General features: G+C 37.5%; 1 protein-coding gene across 1 annotated transcript in view; it reads right to left on the bottom strand.

Moving 5' to 3' along the window:
• LOC111158089 (N-ethylmaleimide sensitive factor, vesicle fusing ATPase) overlaps positions 1 to 13,397 on the bottom strand; it is a 151,889-nt gene that overhangs the window by 55,866 nt on the left and 82,626 nt on the right. Inside the window, exons 10-12 of the mRNA XM_022519923.1 lie at positions 4,424 to 4,589; positions 3,559 to 3,633; positions 3,236 to 3,423 (exon numbers count right to left, since the gene is read on the bottom strand). Of these exons, the coding sequence (XP_022375631.1) occupies positions 3,236 to 3,423; positions 3,559 to 3,633; positions 4,424 to 4,589 (429 nt within the window). The remainder of the gene's footprint in view (positions 1 to 3,235; positions 3,424 to 3,558; positions 3,634 to 4,423; positions 4,590 to 13,397) is intronic.

The raw sequence follows: 13,397 nt of genomic DNA, 5'->3' as shown, positions 1-13,397 counted from the left end.
CAGAGAGCCAGATGTGGCGCTTGATCCCAGGATCCCGGGACCATGACCTGAGCTGAAGGCAGAGGCTTTAACCCACTGAGCCACCCAGGCACCCTTTTACTTGCAAATCTTAAGGATATATATTCTGTACAGTCATAACTAATATTTACAATGGAAAAAATTATAACTGTGAATAGTCAACAAATTCAGAAACTCAGGCATTGGAAAGGATATATATGGTTCTCAAATTAGTCAATAATAACAAAAATGGAAATAATTAACTTTCATATGGTTTGTAAGGCACTTTCATATATACTATTTGATTTTCACAAAAACCTGATGAGGTAAGTAGTTATTTCCCCTTGACAGAAATAAAAAGTCAGGGGTGCCTGGGTGGCTCAGTTGGCTAAGCATCTACCTTTAGCTCAGGTCATGAACCCAGGGTTCTGGGATCAAACCTGCTCACAAGGGGCCTGCTTCTCCCCCCCCATCCCCCGGTGCGTGCTAAGAAATAAATTTTTTAAATCTTTAAAAAAGTTAGAAAGAAATGAAAAAGGGAAAGAAGTGTAATCCATAGCCACACCTTCTGACTATAAAACCTGTGATCTTTCCACCACTACTCAGTGCTTCGTGTGTAGATAAATCCAATATATACTTGAAGAAAGGCATGTTTCTTAGTGAGAGAATGGTTTAGAATGACATTTTGAGATAGGACTATTGTGGCAAAAATGACAAGTGACTAAGAGAAAAATCCAGTGGCCATTGGCTATGAAAGCTTTGATTATAGACCAGTCACTGTGGATTATACCAAGATGCACTAATGTGGCACAAGATGAAAGAGCAGTATGGCGGGGAACACTCCTCACATCATTTACACAACTTTTCTTGAGTCCCCATCACTTCTAAGATATTTCTTAAGGCAAGAAGAAAGGATGGAAGAATGAATAGATGATGGATGGCCCCATTCTATAAAGGACCCAATACTGGATTTCCACACTATCCTGACCTCTGGCAGTCCTGAGCTAGAACAAAGTCACTTCTATTATGTAGGGAAATTGTGACTCATGGGTAGAGCTTGATTCAGAATACATACATCAGTTTACTAATTTTAGAAACACTTACCAAACACCTGCTATGTTCTCGGTATTTAGACCTATTTGGGGCACTGTGGGATATTCAGACACGAATAAGATACGGACTTAAAGTCTAGAACAGGGATTGGCGAACTTTTTCTGTAAAGAATGAGATAGTAAATATTTTAGGCTTGGGGGCCATGCAATCCTTGTTGCAAATACTCAAACTCTACCACTGTAGCATGAAAGCAGCTACTGCAACGTACACATAAATGGGTATGTTCCCCCAAAACTTTATTTATAAAAGTTGGTGATGAGCTGGATATGGCTCATGGGTCACAGCCCTCGGGTTAGAACCAGTGATAGGATGTTCCCAACCCAACTCCACTCCCATCAATACTCCACTCGACACAGCTGCCAGAGTGAGCTTATGTTTTAACACTATGTCGCTGCTTTTCTTAAAACTCTTCAATGGCTTAGCACTACTCGCAGGAAAAAAGTCCATACTTCTTAGCACAATACAAAAGTCTCTTTGTGCTCCATTCCCTGCTTTAGTCTCCTAGACTTATTCCCCACAATATCTCCTTCTATCTCCCCTCCCCTACCTTTTATGCTGAAGGGATACTGAATTACCCTAAAGCACCATGCTATTTTGTGCCTCTGTTCCTTTGCCTTCTACCTAAATGTCCTACCCCTCCGAGAGATGCGTTCACCCAGAAATGTCTCTGCGGAGCACACTCTCACACCACGAGCTGACCACATCTAATACCCTTTCACTTCCTTACGTCTCCTGTCCTTGCTGTTACTGATGAAACCACGGGCTGCACATGGTAGGCGGTTTACCTCTTCCAGGTGTAGCGTTCACTGCCAGCCCAGCGTCTGGCATAGGGAAGGTGCTGGATAAAGCTACTGTGAACCAAAGTGAACAGCAAGTACCTTAAGTGATACATTACTATTTCAAGAAGGAAGACAATACATCCGTCTTAAAGGAGACAATCAGAAAAGGTTTGAAGAAAGTGGTGGCATCTGAACTAGGTATTAAAGAGAAGTAAACAAAGAGGGTAAGGACTTCCGCAAAAGCAGAGAAGTGAAAAAATAAATTAATGTCTGAAGACCAATGAGGATTTCAGTTTGGCTAAAGTATGAAGAATAACTGGGAACACACGTGGAAAGGCCCGTTTAGGGTCAGATCTAGAGGACCTTAAGGATCAGGCTAAGAAGTCTGTACTTTGTTCTGAAAGGTTCTGTAGGGTAGAACAGTATGAAACAGGAAAGCTAATCAAACAGAAGGTGGGTACAAACTGGAGGACATTGCCAAGACAGAAGTGACAAAATTTGACAAGCGACTCGATGTAGGACACAGTAGAGTGGCAGGAATTAAAGATATTCCTGAAGTTTTATGCCTGGGAAATTGGGAAAAACAGGAAAAAAGGAACAGGAAGGAAAGCAGTAAAAAAAAAAAAAGACAGTGAATTAGGTTTTGGAATATTAAATTTGAAACCTGATAGAACATCGAGGTAGAGGTATTTTGTGTAAATCTGAAAGTGGGAGAAAGCAGCTTTCAAGAGATGAAGACATACATCTGGGAGTCATCCATCTATCCCTGAAGAGAAGGGATGGTGAAGACTCAAAAGCACTTTTTCAACATAGAAGTATCCTGGTATGTCTTCCTACCATGGTATCAATAACGTTATTGTACTCATTTAGAAACAGGTCTATCCGCCTGACTCGCAATTCCTCGAGGGGAGAGGTCGTGGTTCATCATCTTTGTGTCTCCAGTTTAATACTCAGAAAACAAGTATTTCAGTGTATGGGCTGAACGGAAGCAGCCTCCATAATTCGAGCATTGCAGAAAAACCCAACTTCCTATGACATGTTACAACTCAACACAGTACAAAGATTAAAAATCAAACTCTTCCAACTCTTCATCGTCACGTTTGTATCAGACGGTGGCAACCAAGGCAGAAGTGTTCATGGTTACCCTGGGGCAGAGGCCGCCAACCTCTACTTCCTGCCACTCTGAACTTGGGCAGCGGACAATTCCTATTCCTTTTACCATGTCTCTTCTCTGTCAAAAGTCAGCACTACCACAGCCCTTGGCAAGTTTGAAAGGCAAGAGAAAGAACACTGACACGGGACTGAGAGAGCTGCAGACCCCTAACATGCTAGCGGACGTTCCTGACCTTGATGTGTCGGTTCATAGCCGTGGACTGTGCGGCCCGCACCAGCCCCTCCAGTTCAGCACCGCTGAAATTCTTGGTCTCCACAGCCAGTTCTTTAATATCTACGTCAGCAGAGAGTAACTGATGCCCTCTCATCCTTGCGGTGTGGATGTGAAGGATCTGTAGTCGACCTTTCTCATCTGGTAAGCCTGGCAAAATTGAAAATAAAATAGAAGTTATTATAATCCTAATGCTTTTCTTATAGGTACTTAAGCAGGTAAACATTGTGCTCCTTGTGACACACAACTTTTCTAACCAACGTTAGGCCACAGCACTCTGCCTACCTATCTCCATTTTAACTTCCAGTCTTCCAGGTCGAAGGAGAGCCTCATCTATCAGGTCTGGTCTGTTGGTCATTCCTGAGCACAAATTTCAAAACAAAACAACAAAAGTTCAAAAGTAAGATAAAATGTCCCTTCAGGATATGTAAGAATAGTAATTTCTCAAACAAGCTAAGATATTTTATAAAGATCAAGTGGAAAACCAATTATTCTCAAATAAAAATACCATTTGTTCTTGATCTGTTCTAATGGAAATACCTGAAGACTCCGCTTTAGTATTTCACTATCCTGCCAATGGAATATAAATGTAATGAAAACTTCAAGGCTCAGGGAGTTCAGAGGTTCAGAGAGGCTAAGTAACCTGTCAAAGTGAGGAGGGACAATGTGAACATGATTTGCCCTCTCCTTTTCGGCAGGCCAAAAGTTTTCAATCTCCATAAATATCAGTTTTGTCTTGTTTTTTAAAGTCATCTTGGGAGAACCTCAGTACAGGAAACAGTTAAAAGAAGAAGTTATAATTGGGAGACATGATGTGTAGCTCACTCATAGACCGTGAGGCACCTCTGAGGGCCCCTGGAGGCCTATAGGACGCAGTGTGAAAACCACTGCATTATACTGTGCTGCCTTTTTCATCTTTGAGCTATGAGCATCCACCTGTGAGTCACTGACCCCCATCTTTTATTTGTCCTATTAAGGCCAGACATTAAAATAGGCACTTAAGATACTTCAGTATCACCTGATTCTAATTTGGAAACACGGGCAACACAGTATTAACCATCACCTACACAGACCTTAATTCAGAACCTGTGTGTCTAATGTTTTTGAAATCTTCTTCTTCTTCTTTTTTTTTTTTTTAAAGCAAACATACCAATGACTAAGATGTTGTTCAGCTGCTCGACCCCATCAATTTTGGACAGCAACTGGTTGACGACAGTGTCGTGAACTCCTGTGCTGCCAGCCATGCTTCCTCTCTGCTTGCAGATGGCATCAATTTCATCAAAGATGATGATGTGCAAACCACTGTTCGCGCCAAGCTGGTGAGGGAAGGAATTAGAGTAAAGGTCATAATTTGAATATATCACTAAACAAACTAGTCAAAGAAAGCCGTCACAGATGGCTTTTGCTCCATTTTGACTAATAAATACAGCAGGTATACTCATGGCTTCTACCCTGACGAAGGTACTGGAAGTGCATTCTCAGAATTCTACAAACTGAAAAGGCATTCCAGAACCTCACATTTAATTGCCATTAAACAAAAATACACATTATATACTAATGAATGTGAACAGTCCATCAAATAACAATCTGTTCACTGACACGCATTTCTTTTCTCACTATTGGAAAGGAGAACTCATAATTATCAGGTGCCTGTCTTAAGTCAGTGAATGGCGACTCCCTCCCCATTTTCCTTGAGTTTTGGTGAGAACACTGTCCCAGTTGCAGCAGGTTTAACGTTTGTCATATTATATAACTAAGCAGTGACTCTATCTGGAGGTCAACTGGGAAGTGGGCAGATGACAGAAGGAGGTGACCATGATTCACATTTGGTTATATCACATGAAAACAAAGGACTTCTTCCTAACAGTAAAGTGAGAACAGAGACATAGTTTATAGAAAGAGCAGTCAAGGGTGTGCTATTTCTTTTGCATAGTGATTTGTTTGAGTTTACTGAAGACAGAGGCATCATTCCAAGAAAACAGTGTATATACTATAAACTTCTAATAGATGCAAATACTTTCAAATGCTGATAATTCATTAGGTTAACATGGACCCTCTAACAATTTATATTCAAGTACTTAAGTCTCTTATGATAGGAACCAAAGAAGGAAGTGTACTCCATAAATTCTCTTTTCTTTTTTTAAACAAAAATCAGGGATTAACAAAACAGGTGAAAATGAATATAACTTATATGGATAATACAAATGATGGGCATAATGAAATTCAGGATTAGAAATGGCTGGTATTCATTAAACCTCTGGTAAGGATAGAATCTTTTTTTTTTTTCCCTAAGAGTTGGGGCTTTTTTACTTCATTATAAAAGCATTAGATGTTAACTGAGCAAAAGTTGTAAAACAAATGGAAGTAAGTTAAAAATAAGTTTTGTCATATCATACCTATGATATATACTATATAATACCTAAAGATAAACGCTGTTAACATTCTGTGGATTTATTTCTATATTTTAAATTTATCTTAATTAAAAAATTGGGAACTCGCTGCATCTTTATTCTCCTGAACACTAACTATTCTTTGAAAACTGTTTAAAATTGTTAGTTTTGTTTCTATTTGCAAAATACATGATCATGATAAAAATGTAGAAAAATACTAAAAAGTGTAAAGAAATCACAATCATCCAACATTCAACCAGCTACAAGTAACTCATATTATTAATCAGGTGCTGTGTAGGTAGTCTGTATCCCTTTTTTCAGTACAGATATTATCTTCAGTCCTTTCACATGGCTATAGATACAACTATGTAATTTTTAATGGCTCCATAATATTTCACTGTATAACTGGCAGCACAAAGAACTCCTGAACTTCACATTAATTCCTTCCTTTCAGATGTTGAATAATTTCTAAATTTTTACTATTATATGTATTGCTACAATGAACATTGTTTTAAGATTTTATTTTTAGGTACCAACATGGGGCTCAAACTCATGACCCAGAGATCAAGAGTCACATTCTCTATTGACTGAGCCAGCCAGGTGCCCCATAATAAACATTTTTGTACTTAACTCCTTGACAATAGATCTGATTACTTCCTGAATGCAAACTGCTACTTTAAAAGGTGTGTTGAGTATCTTAAGGCCCTTGAAATAGGTTGTCAAATACTTTTCCAGAAAGATTTTACCACTTTATAATCCCCAAGGAATATGACAGTGCCTCTCTTGGTATATCCTCACAAGTAATGAATATTAGAAAAATCTAAAAAGTAATTCTGAACTTGATAACTGAACAATGGCGTTTTTCAATTGTTTTTAACTGGCATTTGTCTGATTACTGAAGAGGATGGCACTTTTTAAAATCATGTTTTTACCATTTGAATTTTTTTTTTTTTTAAAGATTTTATTTATTTGACAGACAGAGATCACAAGCAGGCAGAGAGGCAGGCAGAGAGAGAGAGGGGGAAGCAGGCTCCCTGCTGAACAGAGAGCCCGATGTGGGGCTCGATCCCAGAACCCTGGGATCATGACCTGAGCTGAAGGCAGAGGCTTAACCCACTGAGCCACCCAGGTGCTCCTGTATAATTCTTCTTTCATTAATTATTTGTACATATCCTTTGTACATTTTTCTGTTGGGATTTAATAGTGTTTCTTTTTGATTCGTAGAAAAATTCTTTATATATTAAGGGTATTATTTATTTGTTATAAATATTTTATTCCAGTTTGCCACTTATCTTTTATTTATGGCACATTTTTTAATATAGAAGGACTTTCACTTTTTTTTTTATTATGTAGTAGCCAAAATTACCCATTTTTAATTTTATGGTTTGTAAAATTACTTTCACCCTTAAAATCCTCCCTCTTTACAGACCCTTATGGTCACCTATATTTCTTTTTCAAATATTTACTTTACATCTAATTTTTCAGTCTATCAGTTTCATTTTTGTATATGGTACATGTGAAGTAAGAATCCAAGTGATTTTTTTTTTAAGATTTTATTTATTTATTTGTCAAAGAGAGAGAGAGAGGGAGAACACAAGCAGTAGAGCGGCAGGCAGAGGCAGAGAGAGAAGCAGGCTCCCCGCTGAGCAAGTAGCCCGATATGGGATCAATCCCAGGACCCCGGGACCATGACCCAAACCGAAGGCAGCAGCTTAACCAACTGAGCCACCCAGGCGTCCCAATCCAAGTGATTCTTATTCAAACGATTAACTGATCTAATACTGTAGACTAAATCATCTTTTCATCAATGAGATGTCATTTCTATTGGGCTTTATATTTTTATATCATTATAAGCCTATTCTATTATAGAGCAATAGGTTGGGCAAGCTTGCTCTTACTCTTTGTCATAACATTATCATTATTTTTTGTCATAGTATTGTGACATTACTCTGTCATAACAATTTTGACTACTTTACAGAACGCCTGGGTGGCTGAGTTGGTTCAGCATCTGCCTTTGGCTCAGATCATGATCTCTGGGTCCTGGGATTGAGCCCCATGTCCTGGCTTCCTGCTCAGCGGGGAGCCTGCTTCTTTATCTCCCTCTGCCCCTCCTTCCCGCTGTTCATTCTCCATCTCAAATTAATAAATAAAATCTTTTTTAAAAATTATGTAGAATCTCAGTTTTTCAGTCACAATATTTCCAAGTATTAATACCCTACCATACAGAAGTGTTTGGCAAAGCTAAGGGTATAGTTCCAATTCCTTATTCTCGGTCTTTTCTACAGTTGGAAAGATGAGAGCTTTTGGTGTTGAAATTTTTTTTTAAGAAACCAAGCTACCATTTATAATCAGATACCTGTTCAATAAATATGACTATATTGAGAAAATTAATTTTTTTCAGATTTTAGTTTAGTTTTTAAAACTGGTGGAAGGAGAACAATCTGGAAGTAGTGTTCAGGGAATAAAAACCTAGTTACATTTCGGAAACCTTGATGAACACATAACTATTATCTTGCAGAGCATATGAACAACAGAATGTAAGTATTATAAGATATTTTTCTGCTTTAAAAAATTCATTATGAAGTAAAGCTGACTTTTCTGGTAAACAGTTTTGTGAGTTTTAACATATGTATAGAATTTTAAAAAAAAAGATTTTATTTATTTATTTGAGAGAGAGACAGAGAGCTAGCTCATGAGCAGGGGAAGGGGCCGAAGCAAACTCCTGCCCAGCAGGGAGCAGGATGTGGGGCTTGATCCCAAAAGCTAGAGATCATGACCTGAGCTGAAGGCAGATGCTTACCCGACTGAGCTATGCAGGCACCTGAGAGTCTACATTATTTCATAAGACACTTTTTTATTCAAGGCTGTCTGCCAATTTAGCATGAACCAAAAAGCTGCTAAAATGTATGAATTTTGCTGTTCAATGTGCCTTATGTTGCCACTAGAATCATTACTTCCTTCTCAGTCTGACCTTAAAAATCGTCTGTGTGGGTGGGAAGCCAAAGACAATAGGAACACCGTAGGCCCACAGGAACATTCTGTCTTAAACATAATTCAGTACCATTCTGACCTTTTCAGAACTTTACCAATCTTGTGACCTGTCATCAGGTGCCCTCCCCCAACCTAGTCAGTACAACCACACCAATTTTTACAGGTGCGTTACTTAAATAAAGGCAAGTTCTTCCAATAAATTAGAAGTCATGTAGGGAAGATGTTAAGATTAATGTTCACAGATTAATATAGCTGACTCATCAATAAACCTTTACCCAAGAGTTTAAATTTCCACAATGCAATTCTCTTTAATTCACTGGCCTCTAGCTCTGTTCCTACACTCTGCAACGTCTTCCCCCACAGAAACAGAGCCGATGCTGTCGAGCTCCTGGCAACTGCCTAGGATAACGGCTGTTCTATATTTAACTAGTCTGACCTATATGCCAGTGTTCATCTCTCAGCCTGGACTGTCCAGAATCACAGAGGTGATGCTTTCCTCTATTATGTAACACACATCTACCCTCCATGGGGTCATTAGCTGAGAATACCAAGGCATTCCTGGTTGTAAGATTTGAGAAAAGGTGTAACTGAAAAGGCTGGCTTGATTAACATCTACCTAGAAATTCTTTGTCAACTCAGTTGTACCATTAACAGTGTCTTATTTAAACTGTCTGCAAGTTTAAAACCAGTACCAAAAACACCTATGTGGCCATGTGGAAACTATCACAACAGATTTTTTTAAAATGTCTCTTTAAAGAAGGGACATTTTGACACACCTGCACCTAGTGTTTAAACCTCAATATACCATCAGGGTCCCTTAGACACAATTTCAGTTTTATAAGTTTTTTTGGTTGAACAATTCTAACTATTTGTAAATACTGACATTTCATGACTTTTTAAATTAGAAGTCTTCCACAGAAGAAAATGGAAAATATATTTTAAAAAATAGAATAAATAGAATAAAACTCATTCTATCTTGCAAGCACCATATGAGTCCACTGAAACTTTTTATAAATCTAAGATATATTATGCTCTTCCAACATTCTAGAAATGACATCATTATTACTCATCAATGATTCCTAATTAACCTAAAAAGATTAAGATGGTAAGAAAAATGAAAGAATGACAGAATTGTTCAGAGGGATAATGCAATAGTGAAATCACGACCACTATGACATCACTTTTCAGTTTTCTTACTGTGTTGTCCAAAAAATTACAACATCTTTCAAGGGTATAAAAGAAGTCTGGAGACACCATCCACCATCTTTGTTCCCTGGTCTTAGCTTTAACTGAACACAGTAGAGAATTCAGATTTCCTCCCTCTGGCCATAATGGCAAAGAAAAGAAAACCAATAGAGCAAAATAATTCACACTTGTTATATCTAACCCAAAGACTAAAGCGGAGTGATACAGCATCACTTGAAACTCTAATGAAGACGGAGAAATTGATGATTATAAGTAAAATATCAGACTACGTGTCCTCAGATGATCTTATCCTGCATAAATTTTCTCAAGCTCAAGAATGAGTGAGGGGTGCCTGGGTGGCATAGTTGGTTGAGCGATGACTCTTGATTTCAGCTCAGGTCTAATCTCAGGGAGACAGTGAGCCCTGCACTGGGTTCTGAGCTCAGTGGGGAGTCCGCTTGAGTTTCTCTCTCCCTCTCCCTCCACCCCTACCTCACCCCTATGTGCACGCTCTCTCTCTCAAGTTAAAAATAAAGAATGAGTGAATAATATATTTTTAAGGACAAAAAAAGGGCATTTTCATCTAGTTACTTATTCAACAAAAATCTTCATTGTGCAAGATTCTGTGACAAGAAACTAGACCATCTCATTTTTCTGTTAAGGACACATGACAGTAGGGGCGCCTGGGTGGCTCAGTGGGTTAAAGCCTCTGCCTTTGGCTCAGGTCATGATCCCAGGGTCCTGGGACCAAGCCCCACATCAGTCTCTCTGCTCAGCTGGGAGCCTAATCCCCCCCCCTCTGCCTGCCTCTCTGCCTACTTGTGATCTCTGTCAAATAAATAAATAAAATCTTAAAAAAAAAAAAAAGGACACATGACAGTATTTTTCATCTTTTATTTCATCTACACATCAAAATTTCCTTGATATGGTTTCTAAGTAGAAGGATGCTGAAGGCAGGTACTATAGAGAGAGATGATGAGAAGAAACAGGTGATACAGATATTTAAAAATGTGACCATTCTAAAGGGGGTAAACAAATCTGAAAGTGAAAATGTCTTGCAATTATGGAGTATCTGGTGGCCATCCTCTCTTCAAGAAAGTAATGATTTAAAAAAAAATTCTTCAAGTATTATGTCTTGACAATGCAAGTACAAAAAGAACCAGAAATAATGACAAGCTAGACTCCATTAGAGGTGTATTTAAAACTTAGAATCAGGGACATCTTGGTGGCTCAGTCAGTTAAGCATCTGCCTTCAGGTCAGATCATGATCCCAGGGTCCTGGGACAGAGTCCTTGCTGAGCAAGAGGCCTGCTTCTCTCTGCCTGACGCACTCCCTGCTTGTGCGCGCGCTCTTTCTCTGTTTCTGACAAATAAAAAATAAAATCTTTAAAAAAAAAGATAAAACTTAGAATCAGTATGTAGAAGTTCATGCATGATAACTGATGAACCATTAGTTACCTTCAGAGGCTCCTGACCATTTGGATGGAGATAGATATATAGATATCTATATAGATATAGATAGCTACGTCCATATCTTCAAGACCAAGAAAATATGGAATAAAAATTTAGTTCGCTATATTTAAGTTCTTATTAAATATATAACAGTTTTTCAATCCCTTTTATACTTACATTTGTAAATTATTTGTAAAATAACTTAAAATTTTTAAAAAGGAGTTCTTTCAACCCAGATAGTAAATGGTGGTGACAATTTTTCTTGGTACACTGAGTGTTTAAAAGATTTTTGAAACAGAAAATATTGTAGTATTAGGGATGAACGGTAAAACTGAGTTGGTTCTGGGACTGTCTGAAGAGTTACTGGACTTGTGAATTACTGGACTTGTACCAATCCACTAGGACCCACACCTTCAAGAACCAATGTAGCCGAGGCCAGAGACCTGAGATCATTACCTGAGCCAAAACCGAGCCAGACACTCAACTAACTGAGCCACTTGGGTGTCCCTGTTAGTTGGTTTTATTTTTTAAATTGTGGTATTTGTCTTTTTCATACTTTTTATAAAGGAGTTATTACAGATAATTTATAAAACACCAGCTCTTTGTGGATTATATACACAGCAAATATCCTCTCCAGTCTGTTACATCTCTATCCACTGTAATTTGTCAGAGGGAATTTTCTTCATATTATATTAATGTAACCAAATTAACATTTTTTCTTTTATGGATTTGATTTCCAAATCTTAATAAAGAAATTCTTCTTGGGGTGCCTGGGAGGCAATAAATAAATAAATAAATACCCTTCTTTCTTCCTTTTTTTTTTTTTTAAAGAAATTCTTCTCTAGCCTCAACTCTTAAAGCTTTTTGCCGAGATTTCTTCTAAAAATGTTTCCTCTGGTAAGTTTTATTTATTTTTTGCAAATCCATTTTGCAGTTCTGTATGATATGATAAGTACTGTATTTTACCTTAATCGAAACAGAAAGCTGATGATCTCATCCTGATTCAGGGAATATTCCTTCCCCTTCCACTTGTACTGTCACTTTTCATATAACAAGTACTTCCTGTGTTCTATTCTGTTTCCTTGGTCTATTTATGTAAGAATATATAACTGTCTCAATTACTACAGCTTTCCAGTATGATATGAAATAAGTTCTTCATAATTTTCGAAAATTTTCATGGCTCTTCAAGTATCCAAAAAAAAAAAAAAAAAATCAAGTTGTCAAATTCCAAAAAATTCCCATCAGATTTGATTGGAAAAGCATAAATTTATAAATTAATATGGGAAGATCTGTTATGATATTGTCTGATTCCCACACATAAACATCACATCATTTAGTAGCTCTTTTTTTCCCCATTTTTTTTCATTTAGTAGCTCTTGAAAAAAGATTCTCAAAAATGTTTATAATTTTCTTTAATTTTTCTGTTAAGGCTTAGTTCTAGTACTTATCATTTTGACTGTTGATGTAAATGAAATTTTTTTTTGAAGTTACATTTTCAATATCTCCACATTTTCTTTGAGTCATGCCTTCTAAAGAATTTGAGTTTTTGTTATTCCTCTACCAGCTCCTCCTCACGCTTTGGAAAACGGTGAAAGTTATACACAATTTTCACATACCCATCTAACTTAAAGCTTGATATTATTAACAGTACTATCTTCTTCCCAAATAATACAAAGATCTTACACAGACTTAATCCACTTCCCATATGTTTTGTTCCATATTTTAGTTCTAACCTTAAAAAAAAAACACCTGTATTGATGACTATTATTGTTGTCTCATGCACTGATTATTAAGTTTACCTCTTTGAAACTTTTTCATGGTGAAATATGGTATACAGAGAAAGTTCACAAAATACGAATGCATGTTTCAAGAAACTGTCACAAAATGAATATCCATATAACGTAATAAGAAATAGAACAGCGCCAGCATCGTGAGCGACTGTCCTCACAACTCTTCCTCAGTATCCCTCCCCATTATTTCCCATATGCAACCCCAAACTGATTTTTTATGGAAATTACTTCTCACTCTTCTTTATAGTTTACCACCTAGGCCTGTATCATTAAATATTAAATTTTTGTTGAACCTTACATAAATGGAATCATACAG

This window comes from Enhydra lutris, unplaced genomic scaffold (assembly GCF_002288905.1).
Source record: "Enhydra lutris kenyoni isolate GAN:26980312 unplaced genomic scaffold, ASM228890v2 scaffoldscaffold57, whole genome shotgun sequence".
Classification (NCBI taxonomy): domain Eukaryota; kingdom Metazoa; phylum Chordata; class Mammalia; order Carnivora; family Mustelidae; genus Enhydra; species Enhydra lutris.
This window is presented reverse-complemented; position numbering and strand designations above follow the sequence as displayed.